Here is a 22,191-nt window from a genome sequence, read left to right on the forward strand (position 1 = left end):
AATCAACAAATAAATAACAAAACAACTTTATATAATTTTGGTGGTAAAAACATAAAGCAACGTATATTTCTCTTTAAAACATAATTATATACATTATTATACATTTTCTGAAGTTCAGGGGAGATTAGTTTGATATATTTATTTATTAAGAACGGCTGTACTGCTATTTGACAGATTTTCATTAGAAAATATTGTCTTTAAACTGAGAAAAATGTTTGAGGTTCGCAATACTAATAGAAAATGAGCAACGAAACAATTCTAAAATCTGCTTCCTTAACTAGGCTGATAATATTTAACGAAAATCGTTTTTGACTTACAGTAACCGACAAAACAATAAGATCATCCTAACAACTGTTTTTAAAACAATTACTTTTTTTGCTTATAATTCCAATATTATGATTATAAACAAGAATATTAATTTATTATAATTTGTTTGAAAATATTTTATAGCTTTGCCTCAATAAGAGTGCCTACAAGGCCGATTTGAACAATCGATGCAACAAAGGAATCTCAAAAATTCTTTCATCAATAGCTCTCTTGTGGTATAGATCCGTTAAATGATTTATTATTAGGCTAAAGATATTGAAGGCTATGCCTAGGGCAGTTCGGTGGTGTAGGCGACAGTGGCGCCAGTCTTCATAAGGCAGGACCGGAGTTCAAATCCCATCCGGACCGTTCCCCCGTAGTGAGGATTGACTATCCAACTACGTTGTATATCGGCAGACTTAATAAGCCATTTCGATGACCGGCATGACCTTAGAGGTCTTTAAGCCAAGAAAAAGAAGAAGAAGCTTAGAAAGCTTAGATGTTGTAATGAGTCGGAAAAAGGGGTCGGCAGTTTCATGATTTTTTATCGCAATTTTTAGTTGTTCGTTAATCAATTATCGATTAGAAGCGCGTTAGAGCAAAAACCTTAATGAAAGCTCAATAACTTGGGGACGGTTAAAACACAACCTTTGTAATAGTCGAAGCTGTGTTGTTGTTCGAAAATCAACGAGAAGATGCTCAAAATATTGTTTTTTTTTTTCAATTTCAAATATTATAAGAAATTTTAATGGAAAAAGAGACTCAGAATTGATTTATTAATTCAATCAAAGTCACTAAATATTCAACGATATTTTGTTATAAAAACTGAAAATTCTTTTCTCCTCTTTTGCTTGGCTGTCTGCTATCTGATAGTCTGTTCTTACAATGAGGGAACGGTCCGTCTGGGAGCTGAGCCTCATTCCTGCCATGTGAAGACCGGCGTCGATGTTGCCTCAGCACTGAACCGCTCAAAAATATTAAGTATTTTAAGTTTGTACAAATTTACACATTCTTATTATCTTGTCCATTACTGTAAGCCATAATTGTGTCATGTGCTAGGAAAAATATGAGAATATTTAAATATTTTTATCAATTTTTTTAGTACAGAAAATAATTGAACTATGCTTGGATAAAAAAGTGGAATCTAATTTATTACTTATCAAATATCATTGGAAATGATTAACAAAGATTCGATTTCTATTTATCAATCGATGAGCAAAGTTAGAGAAAGTGGTTAACTGATCGATAATTCATATCGCAAGAACGGAACAATTTGTAAAGTTTTCGCCGACTTAAGGATGTTCAATTAATTAATTAAATAAATATTCTGCCCATAAATTGGGATCATATTACACAAATGCAAACAAAAAACTAAACAATAGAAAAGCAACTTAAATTTACATAAAGAAAATAAATTTGTAACAAGAATTCGATATTTCCCAATTATTACACAATTTGACGAACATTGAATTAAACATCGCGCATTGCCAACGATTCACGAATCACAACTTCTTTCTGCTTTTGGAGTTACATTGCTATGCTGGAGCAAACAGTCCCGTGGTGCGTTGTTTAATTTTTCCCTTTTGTTGTAACGCATCAAACTGGCTGGCCACACACACACACACAAAAGTCGCACACAAGTCGGTCACACAATCTTATATTAGGAAGTATTCTAACGCATTCCAAACTACGCTCACAAGCACAAACACACATAATTGCACACATAATTAATGGTAAGAAAAGAACTTAATAAGCCAAACCCAAACACTCAACAACATCAACACTTTTGGAAAGAAAGCACGGTAAGAAATTACGATTTCTAGCTGCGACTGTTGATGATCGTCTTCGTCGATCATTGGTGTAACGGTTGTGTGGTGTTGGTGGTGGTGGTGGTTGCCGTGGTGATGCTATTTACCCGATGTCACCATTTGTCATTGCACTTTTTCTGGGTGAGGAAAACTGTTGACCACTTGGCAACGTGTCACTGCCGCTGCGAACTTGAATATATCTCGACAAGAAGCGTTCGTCCAGAAGTTGTTTCCTGTTGCTACCGTTCGAGTGGACTAATTCCAAACTGACCTTCAAGGGAAGTCGGGCTTTGTCAAAACGTTGGACACAGATACACATACATATAAGGCTCCGTTCCTGACCACACATGACCAAAACCAAGGACCAAGGGAATTGAGGCAATGGTTAGAGCAGCAGCGCCTAGCCTCTCGCTTATGTAAATCCCAGCCCCGACCGTTGTTGTTGTTGTGTGCCGTCTCCCCTTTCGAATTCGGTTTCTGGCAATGGTTGGTCTAATACATGACACGGCAAAGGGGACGTACCATGCGTAAGAAGGGCAAATGCAAATGCACCGGCAGTCGACGTCAGAGCGCGTCAGTCGCGACGAGCGTCACGGCAAGGGGTTAGCGGCGCTGTGTCCCTCGGGGGACGTGTGCGTGCGGTCCTTTGCTGCAGCTCGAGTGTTTGAAGGGGTGGGAAATCCTTCGCGCGAGAGGGTGTGCATCGTCGTCGTCGTGGGCCGTGCAAAACGAGCTCGACGAAATAATATGGCGGCCATTTCGTTGGTGGGACGGCGGCCGTGTGCAGATGCAGCTATGCAGTGCAGGTTGCAATGGCGGCCCTGTGGGTGTGTACCGATTCGTGTGCCGTGTGTATCATTTTAATATCAAGAACAATCTAATACGACACGAACGCACCGTTAAATTACGCCACGCGATTGCTTGTGTGTGGTGAGCATTCAAAAGCAAAAACACTTTTGGCCGTTGTTTTTAGACAACAGCCATTCCTGGCTGGCGGTGATGTGTGCGTGTGCGTGTGTGTGTACGTGTGTGTGTGGTTCGCGGATGCTGCTATTTGGTGCGTTTGGTTGGAAGTTGTTTAAATCCACCACAAACAGTATTCCGAGTCACTGTTTGGGTTGGTTGGATGCTGAGCTGAAAAACAAAAACCAAAGTCTCAGGGTCGGATCGGTCGGTCGGTGGAGGTATCGGTGGAGTACATACTTGGAAGGAAATGTTTCTTTACTAACCACCTCATTTACTAATTATTTATACGATTGCAACCCATACTTTTGCGGCCTTTTTATTGTTACTAAAAGCTGAGCGCGTTTTATAATTCTTTTTCATTATTGGAATAATGCTCATTAGAAGGGCAACCTTACCAGTCAACTTAAATTAAACGAGCGATGGTGCGACCATGAAATAATTGCTATTTTGTGTAGCATATTCTATTCTACTCAAGTTATTCTATTCAATCTACTTTTAAATTCGTTTACTTCCTCAAAAAATGTCTTTTAAACCGCCATAGAACCGATTGTTTTATTGGGCAGTTCGCGATATTTTTCATTACAGGGTTTTCGAAGATGTAATGTACATTTGTTCAGATATATTATAAATTTAGGACAATACGGCACTGGACCGTCCTATTCAATTGTAAAAGTAATATTATTTATTCAATCTATGAGCTGTTGTCGTTAGATTATTCCACAGGATTGCAGAACCACACATTTTCCATCGTCTCGCCAAGACATTTTACAACAACGGTTGCTTAGACCAACGACAAGCACAGAATGCTTAGAGCAACCCTATAATATACCGGAAAAGATTAATATCTCGGCGAGCCTGTTCCTCGAAAGCCCTGCATCTTAGTAATTATATCCCCGAAATTATATTCTCGAAAACGCTGTATCTTAGTTAGTTTTCTTTCATTTTTCTGTTCTATTTTTACGATCCACTCACATCATGTTTGAAGTGTTTCGGTTGAATTTAACGTACTTTTCGATTTTTACTTCTTATCATGCATTGAAACCTTCTTTTATTAGTTAGCAGCTCTTTATCGCATTTTTTAATAGCTTTGTTTTTCTTTTTTTTTTACTGTCAGTTTGATTTATTTCTGTTTTTGGCATTGGTAAATAACATTTTGTTGGCATTTATAAGATTCGTGTTATTCCTTGCTTCAATGTTAACATTGTTTTGTACGTTTTGTACGACATTTAGCAATTTATAATTAGACAGCAATTCTGTAATCAACATCCGTTTTTTACTATTTTTTCACTAGTTGTATGTTTTCAATTGGTGTTTTTTGGTATTTAGAAACCATGTTTTAAAAAAAGCTTTTATTTCTATCCTATCCTTCCACGGTTATTGAAAGGTTTTGTTATACTTTTTTTTATTTTCGAATATGATAACTCTCCACCGTATTGCCAAAGGTTCTGTTAGCTATTTTTTTATTTGTATTAACTTATTTCTTCATTCATATCTTTCGTCATTTAGTATTTGTAAGAGTTAAAATAATAATTGAAAGTCTGTATTTTTTTACGTTTCTATGAAATATTCAAGCTTTGTGAAGGAAATTTAACGTGCTTTTAATTATCAAGTTTAAAAAAAAAATAAATCGGTTTTTAGAATTCAGTTTTTCACCAGAATACCTCATAAGTCCTTTAAAAAGTAGGTGCTTCTAAGGGATCTAAATTTTACTCTAAATAATCAAACAAAAACTTACATAATTGTGAACGAATAATTAAATCACCATTTTTCTGCATAAATTCTCTTACCAAAAACTCCACATTAACACAAAAGTCCAACCCTAGCCCGGGATCCCCAAGGGTGGCCAGCAATAAATTACACAACATTCACTAGCGAACGATCGAAGAAAACACATACACACACACACGCGCACACAAACCTCACTTTGTCAGCCTCATCAGCATCATCCGGGAGCAGGACACCAGGCCAAACAGACACGATTTCACCACCATTCACTCAACCGTCCGCGTCCCAGGCTGACCATACCATCCAAAGAGAGGGAAAACAAAGTCCATATCCGGGCGCAACACGGATATTGAATTTCAAGATCGTCCTTCTCAGCATCTCAGCGCCTTCTTCGACGCACACACACACACACACACACACACACACCAACACGCTCGAAAAAGTTTTCCATTATTCAAATCGTCTTTCACTGCTTTTTTTCTCCTCTTCTTTTGCTTTTCATTGCTTTTTTTTTTGTAATTTTTCACCCCTTTTTCACCCGGCCTGAAATTAAGTGTTTCGGCCTCTTTCTCTCGCGCCCTCGCGCCAGCCCTTAACTGCACGGACGGGCGACCGTTTCTTTTTATCTCTCATTAATTCATTCCTTTTCTCGGCGCAATTTTTCCAATACATAAAGCTGCTTGCTGCGAAGGCGGGAAAAAAGGGGGCCAACAAAAAAAAAAAATAACAACGCACAACGCCGAGGGCCCCGAACTTGGTGGATGGCCGCCGCCAACTCTTGTACATAGTGTGGAGTTTTTCCTTCGCGCTCGAGCCTTTTCCTCCCCCTTTACAGTACTTGCCTGTGCTGCAAACTGTGCGGCAAAGATTGATTCGAAGCAATTTTTCTTTTCTTTCAACCATTTCCATTTACTCCTTTTTTTCCCCCGTTTTTTTGGGGAATCTCTTTCCATTTTTTCTTCTTCTATTTGCTGCTGTGCTCGCGTTCTTTCCCTTATTTCTTCAAGTGTTTCGAAGTTTTCCAAAGAGGGCGCCTTCAAAGCTGGCGTTTTCTGCGGAAGAAAGCTGCTGCGTTGTGTGAGTGAGTTTTTTTTTTGTTTTGTTTTCCATTGCCTGTGTCCGATTAACAACCATCATTTTCTTCAAAACCTTGGTGGACGACGCCGAGGACGAGAATTTCCACGACGACGAACTGCTATCATTGTTCGAAGCGCCCAGTTGTAGTGGTGGTGATGATGGTGTTGACGACGATTTCGAAAGTCACGATCTGATTTCCTTCTTTGTCAACCATCCCACCGCCTCCAGAAAGGCCCTTCAAGCTCGAACTGTCCAAACGTTCGGCTGCCGAGGTCGAGGAATCGTTTGCAAATCAAATTGGAGAGGGAAAAAAATAAATTTAAATAAAATGCTTGCTTTTTTGTGCTGCACGCAGGTTTGGGGATTGATTGAGATGAGTAATAAGAATGCTTTATGAGAGAGGGGGGGGGGGGGGGGAGGGGATACGGGATGAAGAAAAGGATAAAAGAATGGTAAAGTGGTAAGAAAACTCTTGCTTCTTGAGTGAAAGATGAGGTGATATAATTTACATCACCTTCTATAACATCTTTATTTTACTTTATTTCATTTCAACTGTTACGAAACGTGCGCTTAAAATATCTCTTTCAACTTATTTATACAATTTTGTCACTTTTTGTATTGTGAGAAAGAGCTGGCTGGGCGGAGAGGTCATAAAACGATTAAAATCTCCGCTAGGGCAATTTAAAGCAATATTAGCCCCTGCCAACGAAGAAAGCAAATGATCGGGATGAATAATTTATAAAAGTGAAATTGTTTTTAGAGCCGTGTTTTTGCTCGATTAAATACAGTATAGAAACAGCCTTGTTGAACAACTTTAGCGACTGTTAGAAAATTTCAGTTGAAAGAAGATAAAAGAAATAATACATGAAAAATAAGATTTTTTGAAGTTTTTGCATGCTCATCCTGAAGTTCGTCGATAGAGTTTGATCAAATGGTTGTTCCTCAGCGAAATAATGATCGTCTTTTTGAGCGCGTCGGTAGAAAAGTAGTATGAAAGTGTCCGTTGATCCTCTGGCACGGATTAGAGACGTTAATCTAAGCCGAAATAGATCTTTTTTTCTTGATTTTTCTTTTTGTCGATAAAAGCTCATCATAACTTGCTGATTATAAAACTATTTATGTTTTATTTCATAATTAATTTCGTATTAATTCAAGCCTATTTCCATATCATAACAATGAATCACCATGCTTCTCCATATACGCATACGACTCGCGTTGCCCCTATTTTTATGCAATGGCCAACACACGAGTATTAAAGGCTTACGGCTTACAAGTGGGAGAGTTAGAAAATTGTGCAATACTTCACTTCAAAAGAATGATTGAAGTACAAATAAAACACACTTTTGATTTATATCAGGCGTAACAAATAAATCAACTTTGTACGTGAAATGGTGTGCGAATACAACTCGCGCGATCATCATCCTAGTAGCCACTGAAGTTACAGTTGTTCTCGCCTAATACGAGACACCAAGAAATTTAGTAATTTTCTTAGCTTCTTGTTCGCTCATCTTCATTTTATTTCATTACCTATCTATTGCCACATGACATCTTACTGCTAAGCTTATTTAAATTGTAAATTGTAAGAACAACAAAAATAAGAAAAAAACCTGTGGTTAAAAGTTAGACATTAAATTAAACAATATGTGTATAACAAAGCCCCTTTTTCTGAAATAAGAGAAATAGAAAAAATAGACAAAGCAAGCAAGTTGAGAACTAATAGCTTGCGCGCTTTATCGCATATAGCTTTAGCTTTTTTAAATTAATTTTCACCATTTTTATTTCATAAAGGACGGACTGGCCGTGGAGCTTAAAACTAATTAGCAGGCTAGTTACGATTCACATTGCTTTGGAGTAATTTTATTTGCCAAACCGTTAAAAGGCACCTTATCCCGGGTGGGATCGGACATTGTGTTGTGAATTGTTCCGCCATCCAAATATGCAGTTCTGCTTTTCGCGGGAGTCTGTATCGTTTCACCAGAAGACAACACATCCCGAGTGTGCTTGAGAGCGTCGGCTTTGTGTGAGGTTTTTTTTTTTGGAGCCATTGTTACTCCTTCTGAATCTTCCAAGATATTTGACGCCAATGACGTACAACCGAAGTAGAACATTTAAAAGACAGATAAACGTAGAGGAGGAGGAAATGATCCTTTGGTAGGCATTGTCCCCGCCTTCCAGCAGATCTCTAATAGAAACTAAGGGCGGTCATAATTTTCACCATTATTAGCAATATATTGCCAATAAGAAATACGTATGTGTCAGTTGATTTTTACCAATTTTGTACCAAAAATTGCAGTGTGAAAGAAGCATAAATAGCAAAGGCTGCTTTAGTCTGATAGATTTGAAAGTTTTTCGTGTCAGATTTCAGATGTGAGCAACTGTTCGAATGAGGGTTCACGTGGGCATATCTATTGGCCATTTTTATTCCTTATTCTCAACCAGATTTTTCCTCACTAAAACATTCATCGATGATTATTTTATTCATTTTTAAATTATATTTATAATTTAAATTGTTTTGTGTCTTCTAAGAACAAACTTTTGCTTCAACATTTTACGACACCCTCTTTACCAACTATGTGCGCGATTTTTCCCTTGAACAACTTGAAGCCCTTTTTCCACCAAAATCTAAGTATATAAAGACATTTTTCCCTTCTTTAGTGAAGCATAATGTATTTTCCCCTTTCACCCTTTCACCTTTCTTTACCGCGGACTCTGGAGTTACATGAAGAAAGGCATAAATTTGACTCATTCAAAGAAAACATGCCATCTCAGGCACTGCAAAACTTGTCCATTTCCATTCGCTCGGCAAACAAAAACAAAAACAATATCAATAATTTTGCGCCAAAGTGAAATTGATTTCCCTCAAGATAAAACAGGCACATTGTGGCGCGCGCGTAAGTACGAAAAAGACATTCGAATGCAAAAATTTTTGGAAGCAAAAATGCTCATCACCCACTCGGCAATGCCCACGAAACCTAGGGGGAAGAAAATGCTGCCTTCTCGGCCCACTCAACTGGTCACCAGTACACGCTGTAAGAATGGCCGCATTTATCTATGTATCCTTTTCGTGCGCGAGTCTGTGTGCGTTCCGTTTTGTTATCGCGCTATTACCCCTTGTTTTCTTTTTATTTTCTTCCCCTCTTTTTTTTTTGTTGCTTTAGTTGCTTTGGTTGTTGTTGTATTGGGACTTGGGTTGGTGGTGTGGCCGGTTCGGCAATCGCAATCCTTCTTCGCTCGGACCAACCGAAAAAAAAGGGAAAGCAGCAGCACGTTACGCGCATGGCATTCAGGTCCTTTTCTTAACCTCGAGCCGCTCGGAGGGCCGTTTCGCTTCCTTTTTATTTCTGCTGTTGGCCAAGAACCCTTTCTTTTTCTTTCCGAATTCACCCTTCCGTACGGCCGATGTCTTATTGTGCGAGGGGAGTTTTTTTTTTCGTGTCTTTGATGACACGTTTCTTCCCATCCCTGGTGGGGTGGTTTGTTCCTTAAGCTCCGGGAACGACGCATCTTCTCACCGTGGACATGAGTTGTCCGCAGCATCATTCTCCCATGCCACGTCAAGAAGACCGTTCGGTCCATCTGTGTGAAGACTTGCCAAAGGTCCTAGATTCAGTTGCTGCATAAATTAGGCAAACAATGACCTCTGTTCCTCGAGTCCCTGGTTTGCCTTTCCGGGAGGCATTCGGCGTTTGGACGCCGCTTTTCCACAAACAGACCTCAGGTCACCCCATTAGACTACCCGTGGAAGTAACCCGTTTTTCCCCCGGCGTCAAAACCGGGACCCGAAAGGGTTAGGAACTGGTTTGCAAGATTGCATTTCGTCAAACAACGTGATACTCTCCCGATTTGCCGATTGGAAAGGGACAAGGGACGAAAACTGGTTTGCCGGGCCCGGGATGGACCCGTACGTCGGGTCCGTTATCGGCAGGACAAAGGATAACGGTCGATTTGGTCCGATGGTGGGAAAAAACCGGTTTCCCGGAGGATTTCCCGTGTTGGACAGTTACTGTATTGGCAACAAAGGGTATAGCTGCCCTCCGTTAACCCTTTTTTTTTCGGACGGACCGTCCAGAGTCTGCACAGATGTTGCGCGTCCAGAAACGTGTGTTGGGACACAGGTAATGGGTCCGATTGCAAAGCGGATAAATTAGTAACGTGCAGCAGCATTGCATGTATGCAAAGCCAAACACTGGTCCTCGACCTCGCCAGGTCATCATCATTATCGCCAGAAACTCGTTTTTCCGTTCCCGCAGAAACCGGATTCCGGCTTTGATTAGATTGTGTTTTCTGCTATGGATCGTTATGGACACAGGAAGGACCCTCTGGGCCACGTGGAATGCGATTTGTCATCCGACTGGCAGCATCAGATGGAGTTAGGTACTTAAATAAACAGCAGGCTTGTATGGTTTATTCTTTCGCTTTAAAACTAACCGGTTAAGTCGTTTTTCATAAGCCGTTTCATGGACAATTCGTCGAATTTATCTGTGTAAAGTCTCTTAAGGTAATAGACAAATTATTTCAAAAGTAGAATTAGAAAACATTTATATTAGATTATCGGAATGATGTTCAAATTAAGAAGATGCTTAAAATACTCGATTAAGAGAGAAACCTGGGGAAACAAATTCATACCAAGTCTTAGCTTGGTCTCCGATTCGATGTGTTAGAGGCCACGGCAACATCCATTATCAACCCTCAACTAATTGCTTACAAACTTATTAAAATTGGCAAAAGTTTTATCTTTGTATAGCATTTTGATTCCTGTTTACAAAATAACCAAATCATTGTGTGAGAAATGATTTTTCTGGCATTTAACAATTAACTCTTTTATTTATTATTTGGTACATACAGTCATCTAGTCTTAATGCGGCCTACATAACTATCCTAATTTTACACAAGGAAAAGATTTAAAAAAATATGAAAAAGTGCTTGTCAGGCACGTTGTTCGGCACGAGGCATAGAGGAGCACAGCGATCTCGTTGGTTGGATCAAGTGGAGTCAAACCTATAGAAGATCGGATGCAATCGTGCATGGAGGTTTACAGCCCTGGACCGAGCTTCCAGGAAACATATTGGCGACCTGGCCTTGTCGACGCGATGTGCTCAATGCAGAGCACGCCAAGAAGAAGAAAAAGAAGAAGAATTACGAAACACCTTTACAGGACGCAGGAAAGATCTAAATAATCGATTTTGAGAAACCTTTTCCGTCATTGGATAAATCATTAAATCAAATCTTAGCCTTTTTTGACATTCAATAAAAGCCTGAAGCATTGAATCGTTTTTCATAACTTATTATGCTGATCAATGATGATCAATGATCTAAAAAGTCGTGCGAGCTATGTGTGATCGGTGGCAATACAAAGAAAACGAAAACCCTAGGCAGGGGATCACTCGGCTCATGGATTGATGACCGCACCGCAGCTAAATGCGCGTCAGAATGTGAACTGCAGGATGCAACTTTACACTGCATTCAACAAATAATTCAGATAATAAGTCCAGAAAATTGGAGTGCTTCTTAGCAAACAGAAAGCGTAGTAATGATTGAGATCAGATTTCTAGCCTTTTTCAACAGCAATGCTCCTTCTGAGTTGATTCACTCAAAAGCCATCGGGGCAGCATTCAGTCAAGCGCTTCAACTACGCTGGTGGAAATAAGTGGAGCAGATTGAGCCTTTCGGAGGCCCTGTGCGGAGTGGAAATTGGGTAGCAAACTTTGGTAAATGTCAGATTTTTATAAGCAAAAACGAGGCAGTTATCGCCGCTATTTTCCACGCGAATGCTACTGGCGGAATTTTCCGAGAGTTTTTGAGACCCGTTTTAGCCCGTAGCAAATCGATAATAATTCGTTCGCTTTTGAGTTTGATTGGGACGTGCAGCATACCGTTGGATGCGTCTTTGAACTGCGCATCTTTTTGTGAAACACCCCGACCTAACGACTGTACCTCTATGCTCCCCTCCGAGGGATTTCTGCTCTGCGCGGATGATCTCAAGATCTTCCTTCCTGTGTCTTCGTCTGCTGACTTTTGTACCCTCCAAACCTTCGTAAATTCCTTCTCTGTGTGGTGCCGTATTTCGTTTACCAGATCCCCTGTGATTTCATTCAGTTACACCCTCTGTGATACAGTTATACGTCGGGTATCTTCTGTAAATGATCTTATATGATCTGAATGATCTGGGCCTGATTGTTAGGCTATCGTCCGAAATCCATGACTGCCACTGTCTAAAGTCCCTTTATTGTTGTTGGTTTCGATCTTGCCTGACATACGCAGCTGTGGTCTGGTCTCCTCCAGGCTCAACAGCGATAGCCGAACTGGAGAGTGTTCAACGCAAATTTACGCTTGTTGGGCGCTTCCTTACCGGTTATCATCTGGCTCTCCCTCCCTATCCTGTCCGCTGTCGCCCTCAAGGGCTTGATGCCCTTCGAAGAAAGACATTTCCATATCCGTGCTAATTTCATTGCAGGGCTCCTGTTAAATGGCCTGGATGTCTGCGTCTCTCCTGTCCGTTATCCCCCTTTACGCCTGTTCTCGTCGCCTTCGCGATAGACCTCCTCTCATGTGGGCTCGAACGATTCATTTATCAGGGTCCTATCGGTTTTCAACAACACTTACCACCTGCTGTACAATGTATCTCTGTCTCGCTTTCGTGCTCGTCTTCGTGACTTCCTTCCTTTCTTCACAATCCTTCCATGCACTCTCTACCTCCTCTTCCCATTAGCTACTTAAGAATAGTTTTTTGTCAAGGCATTGTTGGCGTACAATTGAACATTTATCATGTTAAAATAAAAATAAATAAATAAATAAATTCAGGGTTTTTAAGGGTTTTTTAAGCGATGCTGTAGTAGACAAGACAAAGACAAAACAAAAATTAGAAATGAAGGTATGTTTCAATACGAAAACTCAAACACAAATTGTGGTAGTGCAACGCTTTGTAGCGATAGAATGTGACTTTATTATTAACGCAATATTCAATATATTAATCAAGCGCTTCCCCAGCACTGTTCGATTCGTTTCCTTTTGCTCCCTTCTAGCTTAACTAAACATCCGATCCTGGCAGGAAAAGTGCACTATCACACCATCCGGCAAACGGACGAACGCACTTTGATTGCTAAACTTTTTCTTACAAACCGCACACACGCTCAAATCCGTCACGAGGAAATGCTTCGACTCGCACAACATCTTCTGCTCCATGATTTGCAAATGTTCCGCATAGTACAAACCCTTCAGTACCTGGGCCCGTTGCTTCTTCTCGAGGTAGTATTTGAGTGAATTCTCCAGAAAGTGTTTAATGCGCACGAGTGGGATCGTGTCCGGTAGGATTTGGAGTGCGGTGTAGGGATTAATTTTCTCCGCATGCTTCTCGAGTATGCTGACCACCATCTCGTGATCGGGCACGAGACAGCGTGGATGCAGTGGAACGTCGCTGTACGGTGGTGCGGTCGGAGGTGTGAGAATTATTTTCATCAGCGTCACGTACACGTCACAGTTTTGTGGATCGTTCACGTCGTACACGTCGTCACAGTACGCCAGTCCCTTCTCGAAGTCGCCAAGAATTTGTACGAAAATTGCCAACGCTTTCTCGTGTTTGCCTACGAAAGAAGGGTTCGAGTTAATGGGTGCAATTCCTGGGATTGAAAGAAAATACCAGCTTACCCAAGCGACCTAGAATAATTGCCCGCTCCTCAAACATGTCCGTGTACGGGAATTCGCCCAGCACTTTCTCCGCGTGGTAGTATTTAGACTTTTTCAAAAAAGTCAACAATTTCCCACGAACTTCCTCGAGTGCTTCCTTCTTTTGGCTGTTGGATAAAACAGGGGAAAAAAATTACACTCAATTCCATTTCCTCTCACACACGTTCGCTTCTCTAGCGATCTTACGTGTCACTCTCGATCTCCTTATCATTCTTTAGCGTAAGCAGCTTCTCACGATACTGCTGGATGAGAATGTTATGAAAGAGAGCTTTCTCCTCGTTCCAAACGTTCACGATGTGCTCCAGATAGCGCACGACCAGTGTCCGGTGGTCCTTCAGCAAATAGTCGAGCACTTCCGCCCGCGGCAGATTTCTCACTTCCGGCATTTCTTCCGTAAACACCTTCAACCCATCGTCCGGATGCTTTTGCAACACCCAGCCGGCAAATTCAAAGATCAGCTGCTTGCAGTCGGACCCAAGCTGCTGCAGATATTGTACGGTACGATCGTGCCCGTACAGTGGCGAGCCGGGAACTTCTGCCTGGGTGTGAAGCAGTTGCAGGGCACGCTTATGCTGTCCCTTGGTTTGATACAGAATGATCAGTTCGACGTACTTTTCGTGCTTCTTCAACACCCGTTCCGATTCTTCCAGATAGCAGTGGTTCATCCGCAGCACGGGAGCAATCAAAGAATCGTTCGTGAGTAGATAACACTTGAGCAGCGTCGTATCGATGATAGCGAGCAGTGCGGACATATTTTTATCCACCGGACCCTCGGCACCCGTCTTTGTGCCAAGCTTCCGCAGCGGGAATCGCTTATCGGCCAGATAGTCGATCAGCGCAAGGATCGCATTTTCCAGCTCCTTCTCGTCCAGCACCGGGGCCGGTTTGTCGGAATAGTGGCTCAGCTTGTTTTTGCCACTGTCCGGCAGCAGATCCGGAAACAGGCGTATCACATCGATCGGATCGGTATCGAGCTGGGCAAACTCTTGCATCGATTCGCGGAAGTGTTTGTTCACGAACAGATTGTACGCGTGGCGGGTTTGGATTTCGTTGATTTTGGTTGCCTTAAATTCGGGACTTTCGTCGGAAATGTGCTGTCGGGGAGAGTGGAGGAGTAACAAGAAATTAAATTTAAAAAATTAGCTCCACATAACGGTCTCTCCCATACTGACCGTTAATTTTAACGCTAGCTGAAAGTTTTCTTCCTGCAGCAGATGTTCCCTCTGTTTGGAAATTTCTACCGCCTGAATGCACCACAAATGGGAGACGGAAGCTGCATACAAAAGGCCCTGCTTGCCACGCACCAGAAACCGTGCCTTTTGCAGCTGTGGAATGGTTTGTATCAGTGTGCCCTTCTCCTGGACATTGTCAAACACGCGCACCTCGATCGCATCGTTTATCAGCCCCACGGCGTACGGTTCGTCCCACACCAAACACTGGAACGGTTCGCTCCAGATCAGCGATTTGAGGTTCATCGTTCGCTTGGCCGCATCGGCCTTTACCGAGGCGAGTGCTTCGGCCGGCTTTACCGAACCCGACATACTGTTCGGTCCATCCCGATCTTCGACCCGATACTTTTCCGTGTAGATTGTGATGAGAAACTCATCCTTTACCACCGCAAACACACTGTCCTCGATAAGCGTAATGCATGGTTCAATGGTTTTGGATGAGCTCGTCGGAAACAGGTCCACTTTACGGGGCTGTGAAGCGGACATCTAACGAAAGAAAAAGGTAAGTAGAAACGCTCCCATCATTACTTGTTTTCTAAGTTTGTTGCTTAGTGTTGAGCGTACTGAGTACGAGAGTTAAAATCTTTCTAATGAACGTTTTAAATAAACTAATCACAAAGAGTTTTTACAACTGTTTTTGTGATTCGATTCACTAGTGCGGCTTCTGTGCCGCATTATCCTTCCATTACTTACATCGTACAGCACGTACTCCGTCTTGTATCCGACGCAGATGAAGTTGTTGTTCCACGCCACCGTCTTCGGGACATCGTTCAAATCGATCTCACTGTCCATGGAAAGCAGCTCGTGCTGCTTCCAGTAGTAACACTGCAGCTTTCGCTTGACGGCCACACACACCCGACAAACGATCTTGATTTCGCTCGTCAACGATTTCGATCGCTACCAATGGAAAGCAGCATTAGTATCGGGGCTTCACTAGGGGTCGTGCCTAGCCGTGGCCGTGCTTTCTCACCTTAATGTCCAACGCAAACACATTCGCACCCTTCGTACGTTGGGCGGAATGGATCAGTGGAAACCCGTGCCGGCTGAAATCGTTCACATTCAGCAATCCGTCCGTCAGGCTGAACAGCAGCGTGTACTCCGGTATCACGTCGATCTGCGTGATAGGCTTTTTGCTAAAGTTCTTATCGTACTGCAGCAGTTGCAGATCGAGCTTGTTCGTTTCCGCGTTCGTCTCGAACGAATACATCAGCAGGTGGCCCTGTCTGGTGCCGAGGATGAGCTTGTTATCTATCAGTGTGTGAAAGAGGAATAATGGGCGTAGTATGAGTCAGCTTATCACACGTAGGGCCACCGCTGGACCCTAATTAAAAAGGCTTACCAAACCCCGTCATCGATTCTATTTGCACGGAGATTTTCTCCGGCGGATACACAATGTACGCATCATGCATGCTGGTGCCGTAAAAGCGATTATTTCACACAATCAGAGCAATTGGGACTATTGGTTGGCCGTACACGGAAAAATTAAATGTACACAAACGATTAGAGTTGCTTTTGTTATTGTTTTGAAGGGGATGCGTTTGACAGTGCTCTCTGGTTTGACAGAAGCATACAGCATGCGCTTTACGGGATTGCATACAAGTCGATTTTTTGTGTGTGTGTAAGTTATTCAGAACACGCGCGGTTTTGGAATTCCGTTCGGTTTGCCAACGGAATTGTAAGGACTCTCATGTGGTGGAATTTTTACGGTACCCTCCCGGTGATTCAGCAGATGTTGAGGGTAAGCAGTTACAGAAAAAGCTATGGGCGGATGTGGCGGCCGACCAGGTGGCCTTGAAGGAGAGAGGAACTTCATGGACCAGGGGGCCTCATCGACTAGGGAATTTCCTGTGATCAAGAATCATTGTGAATTAAACTTCCTGTGATCAAGAGTCATGAAATGTGGGTGCAAAACGGAAAACCGGGGGTGAATCGATATCGCCGTGAAACGTCCATCAGTTACGAGAGCAAAGCATTATATCAGGCATCTTTATTCAACTAGTTTGATTTGTTTTATAAAAACTAATCATTTTAAATGCACTTTATCTGGAAGACGTTCGTTGTCGGTGTCGTTATCGGGTCGTTTTGTGTGTAGGTAAATGGCACACACACACACTCACACGTACACGCACGTGTGTTATGCTTACTTCATCGTTGGCATAGCAACGGCTGCCTTGGTGTGGCTCACATCGCCCTCACGCCACAGCTGCGTGACCGTTTTCGTCTGCGTGTAGAACTTGATGCCCTGCTTGCCGTAGAAATGGCAATCGCCCAGGAAGCTGCCTCGGCTGCCCGTGAAGGAGAACATCGGTAGCGGCACCGGAATCGGTACGTTCACACCGACCTGTCCCACATCGATCTCATTGACAAACTTACGGGCCGTGGCACCGTTCGTGGTAAAGATGGCCGTTCCATTACCGTACGGGTTGCTGTTGATCAGCTCGATCGCTTCATCGATCGTGTCAACCGACAGACAAACCAGCACCGGACCGAAGATTTCCTCCGTGTAGCACTTCATGCTAGGCTTCACCTCGCTAATGATGGTCGGTCCGACAAAGTTACCCTTCTCAAACTTATCCACCTTAATGTCCCGCCCGTCGAGCACGATTTTGGCGCCCTCCTTTACGCCTGACTCGACCAGCTCGTGGATGCGCTGCTTCGACTGTGGCGAGATAACCGGTCCAAGATCCGTTCCGGGTACGTGACCAGCATTAACCTTCAGTTTGCGTGCACGCTCCACCAGATCGGGAATCCAGTTTCGTGCCTCACCCACAAACACCGCGGTCGAGAGGGCCATACAGCGCTGTCCGGCAGCACCGAATGCGGCACCAGCCAGCTGATTGAGTGTGTTTTCCTTGTTAGCGTCCGCCATAATGACACCGTGGTTCTTCGCACCCATGTTCGCCTGCACGCGCTTGCCATTGCGGCCCGCACGCTCGTAAATGTACTTGCCAGCCTGATCTGATCCGACAAACGAAACGGCCCTTATGTCCGGATTGTCACAGATAAAGTTGACCGCATCGTGTGCACCGTGGATCACGTTCACGACACCGGGCGGACAGCCCGCTTCGTTGAGCATCTCCATCAATAGCATCGTTGCGCCAGGCACACGTTCCGAGGGTTTGATGATGCTCGTATTGCCGCACGTGATCGCCACCGGGAACATCCATAGCGGAATCATGGCCGGGAAGTTAAACGGTGCAATGCCGGCCGTCACACCGAGCGGCAGGGTGTACGAGTACGTGTCCATGTCCTTCGCAATGTTGGGCACGGTTTCACCCATCTGCAGGGACGTAATGCTGCAGCAGTGCTCGACGACCTCTGTTGAAAGAGTGGGGTTAGCATTTTTTCCTAAAAACCAAGCCATTACCGACAACACTTACGCAGTCCACGAAGAACGTCTCCCTCGGCATCGATCAGCGTTTTGCCCTGCTCCTTGGTGATGTTTTTCGCCAGCTCCGACATGTTGTTGCGGATAATGTGCTGCAGCTTGAACATGACCTGCTGTCTGCTTAGGATCGACGACTGGCGCCAGGTCTGTGGTAGTGATGGAGAGAGAATAAACAATTATTCTTGTACATGCCTCGAACCGCCGGATTCGAACATACGTACCTTGAATGCCTTCTTGGACGATTCCACCGCAGTTTGCATTTCGTCCTGAGTGCACTTGGGGACGCGCGTTACCACCTCGTTCGTGGCCGGATCGTGCAGATCGATCCAATCGTTCGTCTTGGACTCGACGAACTTGCCATCGATGAACATCTTCGTGGTCGGCACGGAGGCGGTGCTGTAGCCGCGCTGCAGTACATTGCGGCACTGGGGGTTTTAGAAAAAAAAAAGAAATTATTAGGAAAGAAGCCAGAAATTTTGTGGTCGGGCATACGGTCAAAAGTCTGCATCGAATAGCATAGATTTACGACGACGTAATCTTAGTCTTCGAGAGCTCACATTTGGGAAGATATTAAGAGACCTCAAACTCCATAATGAGATCTCGTATAATAATGATCAAAAGTACTTCGATATCCAATGACCTTCATCTTCCAATATGACATTGTGGTTAGGGCACCAAGTGACCTAATCGGTCACTGGGATTAACCGTTAGCAAGGTCAGTATTATCCGACAGTGGCACTGGATTGTGTGTGGGTTAAAGGACTTCAGTAAGTAGTATAGGTGCTTCAAGCGACCGAGGCTATAGCGGCGCCGGTCTTTACGCGGCGCCTTAGCAGGTCGTTAAACGAAAAAGAGAGAAGAGAGTAGATTCTTGAATTTCAATGTCAACATTTGAACCATTTAATGGCGCCACAACTTTTACGTCGCCTGAAATTTAAGTACAAAATAAATTCACAATTTTCCACTTTATCTATCTTCATTTAATTTCTTTTACGTCGCATTCAGTTTCCGAATCGAACCATTTTTACCACATTTTAATTTTAAAACAAAAAGGTCACCTTTCCGTGCGCTTGTTTTTCAATTTATGCTGTAAAAAATGACCCAACTGTCGGAAGGGCTATATCGCCCTTAAGGTCCTATTAGAATGACACCAGCGCGCGGAACCACCACGGTCTCCAATTGAAATTCATTAGCAGGGCGAAAGTGATCGCCAACGAAATTGCATTGGTGTTAGTTAAAACTGTGAGTGTGTTGTCATGGCAGCTGCTGCTACACGCATACTGGATTGATATCACCTTTGCTAATTCGACGTCACTACTTCTCCAAAAAGCTGGTTTAAAATTGTAAAACCACGACTTTTTTAGGCGAACCCATGTGATGATGATGATGCGTAGATATCATAAACCCTGACTGATATCGTACGACATACCAGTGCCGTCGATAATGAATCTTTTAGTAGAAAAATAGAAGCAAAACAACCAACGTTCCTCCACATCACCACAGCCAGCGTGTGAAGGACGATGCCCGTACGTAAGCAAATTGTCCGCATGGTGGATGGCGCAGACAAGAATCGTACGATTTTACATTGTATCTTGAAAATGGCGTATTACAGCCAAGCACGTGGGTCAATAATCTTCACATTGCGGAATGTTGTACGTAGCCGAGATGGGCCAGACTGACCTTGAACCTCGCTCTAAAATATTAATAGAAGTGTAACTCACACCTCGCCTTTGACGTTACGCAATCGATATTAAACAAACGCACGACAAATAGAGCCATTTACAATAAACTATCCAAAACCTATCGGAACGCAAAAAAAATGCAGAACAACGGGGTGTTTTATTTGTCTTACCTCGGTAGCAACAAGTCGCAGAAGAGCCATTTTGCTAAAAACAGACACACCTCTCAGGCACTAGGCGGCACACAAATTATCAGCTATACAACGATGATCGGAGCTTCTTGTGTCGGCGCTTGCTGTACCCGCGACACGGACTGGTCTGGTCTCCGGATCTAAAATAACTGAATCAAAACGCCGATGGGGATCGGAGCGATTGCACGGGTGGGAAGAAAAAAAAGGAACAGCCGACAGTGACAGACCCCCCGATTTAATGAACTTGAATTTGTTGCTATAGAGAGCGCGCGCGCTGTGTTTGTGTGAGCGCGTGTGGTGAACAATATCAACATCACCAGCTGCGACCGGCTTCGACGGATAGCGACGGTTACGCACACACTCAGCTGTTGTTCGAATACTTACATTGTTTTACAAATTTACGCAAATTGGCGCCGTGGACACACATATGGACGAATCTCTTTCCTTTGGTCGGTTACCGTGTGCAATGATTCGGCAATGATTCGGACACACTCACTCTACCCCGATAAGGCAACAAAATACTGCTACTGGTACGTCATGCGAATGCTTAGATTTAGCATGGTATGTTTCGATAGATCAACGCCGGTTATCGCCTTGAAAGTAGCACACATCGAAATACCGTGTGATGCTTTGGTACAGCTCATTTCAACATGATATGCAATCGAGATGAAAGTGAAAGTATCCGCGGCAACCGAACACGGATAGCATCGGTATTCTCATTCTCACAGCGTAGAAGGCATCGGCATCGGCTGTGACTTGCTTGGAACAATATTTGTTTTATTACCGCAACACACGTTTATGCCTACATTATTGCCCTACTTTTCGCCCTCCTTTGCCAACGCACTCTCAATACCAGCCTTTTTCAGCTCGTCGATTAGCTCTCCGTTTTGATGCATCTGTAGAAGAATGTCGCATCCACCGACAAACTCCCCGTTGATGAAAACTTGCGGTATAGTGGGCCAGTTCGAAAAGTCCTTAATGCCTGCAAATGGATGCGGTAAAGACGGTTTGTTTTATTGTTGCGCAAACTACTGCTTTATAGGTACGTTACCTTGCCGGAGCGCTTCGTTCTGTAGCACATCATGAGCGTCGTATTTTACCGAATGCATCCGCAAAATCTGTACCACCGCATTGCTGAACCCGCACCGAGGTGCATCCGGGTTGCCTTTCATGAATATTACCACCTTATTATTGTGCACCAGTTTCTCTATTTCCTTGCCGTCTAGTGCCGGGGTGCTGAAGCTCCTTGCCGCTGCCTGTATCAGTCCGGCACCATTGTATTTGAAGAGATTTTGTGCAAAATTTCGCGTCAGGACGTTCATTTCGTGTTGTTTTCGATTTGTGTTGTTTGTTATCTAACAAAAGAACACCAAGGTAACTACAAGCGTTGGTGTGACGCCGCAAAGTACCTCAGGCGAACTGTCAAGGCAAGGATGTCTTTCGGTGGATCGTTTTCCCGATTATTCGGGCACCCGGACGAACGAACGCTTGGTAGCAACGGTAGCGAACAGGATTGACACACGCAGATTCACGGGAAAGGTGCATCTTTTGTAAGTCGTTCGGTAGCCGTCTTTTTTCTTGTTCAAGAGCCCGCAAAAGAAAGCCAAACTTTCAATGACGATGGAAAATCAGGAAGAAATATTGATGCTGCTGGAGCGCTTTACCAAATCGAAGCAGAAGGACATACCGCGCGAGCTGGAGGACTATCTGAACTTTGTCGCCCGGACGGGCGATACGCTGTACCGCTGGGTGCTGGTGAAGCCGCTGTTCCGTGAAAAGCTGGTCAATGTAATTACGGACTTTCATCACAGCACACCTAGCATTGCAGGTAGGTTCCATGCCATTACCTAACGATAAGCTCCGTTTGATTTCATGTGTGATCCATGTCCTTTGTTAAACGGCAGATATACCTCAGTGTCCCAACGTTGATCCTTTCAACTTCGAACGGATGAAGCGGGCGCTGCTCGAGCGGCTTGATTCCTTCAATTCGGCACCATTTACGGTGCAGCGCATCTGTGAGCTGCTGACGGAACCACGCAAACAGTACACCCGTATTGACAAATTTATGCGCGCAGTAGAAAAGAACATTTTGGGTGAGTAAAACACGTTATTAGGGAGGGGAATAACAAAATGGACTAC

The 22,191-nt window shown here is 43.5% G+C and overlaps 4 protein-coding genes across 4 annotated transcripts; 1 reads left to right on the forward strand and 3 right to left on the reverse strand.

Annotated features, from left to right (window-relative positions):
* Positions 1-12,905: 12,905 nt before the first annotated feature.
* On the reverse strand, positions 12,906-16,212 carry LOC126557020 (vam6/Vps39-like protein). Its single transcript, XM_050212655.1, has 7 exons — positions 16,134-16,212; positions 15,765-16,042; positions 15,488-15,691; positions 14,738-15,280; positions 13,752-14,659; positions 13,527-13,672; positions 12,906-13,462 (listed from the first exon to the last, which is right to left on the reverse strand). The coding sequence occupies exons 1-7, from the start codon at positions 16,201-16,203 to the stop codon at positions 12,906-12,908; spliced, it is 2,706 nt and encodes a 901-aa protein (XP_050068612.1). The 5' UTR covers positions 16,204-16,212.
* A 688-nt stretch (positions 16,213-16,900) lies between these two features.
* On the reverse strand, positions 16,901-20,138 carry LOC126557736 (probable methylmalonate-semialdehyde dehydrogenase [acylating], mitochondrial). Its single transcript, XM_050213612.1, has 4 exons — positions 20,035-20,138; positions 18,404-18,607; positions 18,175-18,328; positions 16,901-18,112 (listed from the first exon to the last, which is right to left on the reverse strand). Exons 1-4 carry the CDS (start codon positions 20,062-20,064, stop codon positions 16,935-16,937), a joined length of 1,566 nt encoding a protein of 521 aa, XP_050069569.1. The 5' UTR covers positions 20,065-20,138; the 3' UTR covers positions 16,901-16,934.
* A 727-nt stretch (positions 20,139-20,865) lies between these two features.
* Positions 20,866-21,417, reverse strand: LOC126559354 (glutaredoxin-related protein 5, mitochondrial). Its single transcript, XM_050215501.1, has 2 exons — positions 21,104-21,417; positions 20,866-21,034 (listed from the first exon to the last, which is right to left on the reverse strand). Exons 1-2 carry the CDS (start codon positions 21,372-21,374, stop codon positions 20,868-20,870), a joined length of 438 nt encoding a protein of 145 aa, XP_050071458.1. The 5' UTR covers positions 21,375-21,417; the 3' UTR covers positions 20,866-20,867.
* A 255-nt stretch (positions 21,418-21,672) lies between these two features.
* LOC126560013 (serine/threonine-protein phosphatase 4 regulatory subunit 2) lies at positions 21,673-22,153 on the forward strand. Its single transcript, XM_050216174.1, has 2 exons — positions 21,673-21,880; positions 21,957-22,153. Exons 1-2 carry the CDS (start codon positions 21,673-21,675, stop codon positions 22,151-22,153), a joined length of 405 nt encoding a protein of 134 aa, XP_050072131.1.
* Positions 22,154-22,191: the final 38 nt, after the last annotated feature.

The sequence above is a fragment of the Anopheles maculipalpis genome, chromosome 2RL, assembly GCF_943734695.1.
Source record: "Anopheles maculipalpis chromosome 2RL, idAnoMacuDA_375_x, whole genome shotgun sequence".
Classification (NCBI taxonomy): domain Eukaryota; kingdom Metazoa; phylum Arthropoda; class Insecta; order Diptera; family Culicidae; genus Anopheles; species Anopheles maculipalpis.

Bases quoted from the DNA above. Each gene is read 5' to 3' on its own strand.
- LOC126557020 (XM_050212655.1), bottom strand. From the start codon at position 16,203: ATGCATGATGCGTACATTGTGTATCCGCCGGAGAAAATCTCCGTGCAA. The intron at 15,692-15,764 runs GTGAGAAAGCAC...TTCCATTGGTAG, and splicing joins TGTTTGCGTTGGACATTAAG to CGATCGAAATCGTTGACGAG. The intron at 13,463-13,526 runs GTAAGCTGGTAT...CTTCTTTCGTAG, and splicing joins AATTATTCTAGGTCGCTTGG to GCAAACACGAGAAAGCGTTG.
- LOC126557736 (XM_050213612.1), bottom strand. From the start codon at position 20,064: ATGGCTCTTCTGCGACTTGTTGCTACCGAG. The intron at 18,608-20,034 runs GTAAGACAAATA...TAAAACCCCCAG, and splicing joins TGCGACTTGTTGCTACCGAG to TGCCGCAATGTACTGCAGCG. The intron at 18,329-18,403 runs GTACGTATGTTC...TCACTACCACAG, and splicing joins CGTCCAAGAAGGCATTCAAG to ACCTGGCGCCAGTCGTCGAT.
- LOC126559354 (XM_050215501.1), bottom strand. From the start codon at position 21,374: ATGAACGTCCTGACGCGAAATTTTGCACAAAATCTCTTCAAATACAAT. The intron at 21,035-21,103 runs GTAACGTACCTA...ATCCATTTGCAG, and splicing joins GAACGAAGCGCTCCGGCAAG to GCATTAAGGACTTTTCGAAC.
- LOC126560013 (XM_050216174.1), top strand. From the start codon at position 21,673: ATGGAAAATCAGGAAGAAATATTGATGCTGCTGGAGCGCTTTACCAAA. The intron at 21,881-21,956 runs GTAGGTTCCATG...GTTAAACGGCAG, and splicing joins CAGCACACCTAGCATTGCAG to ATATACCTCAGTGTCCCAAC.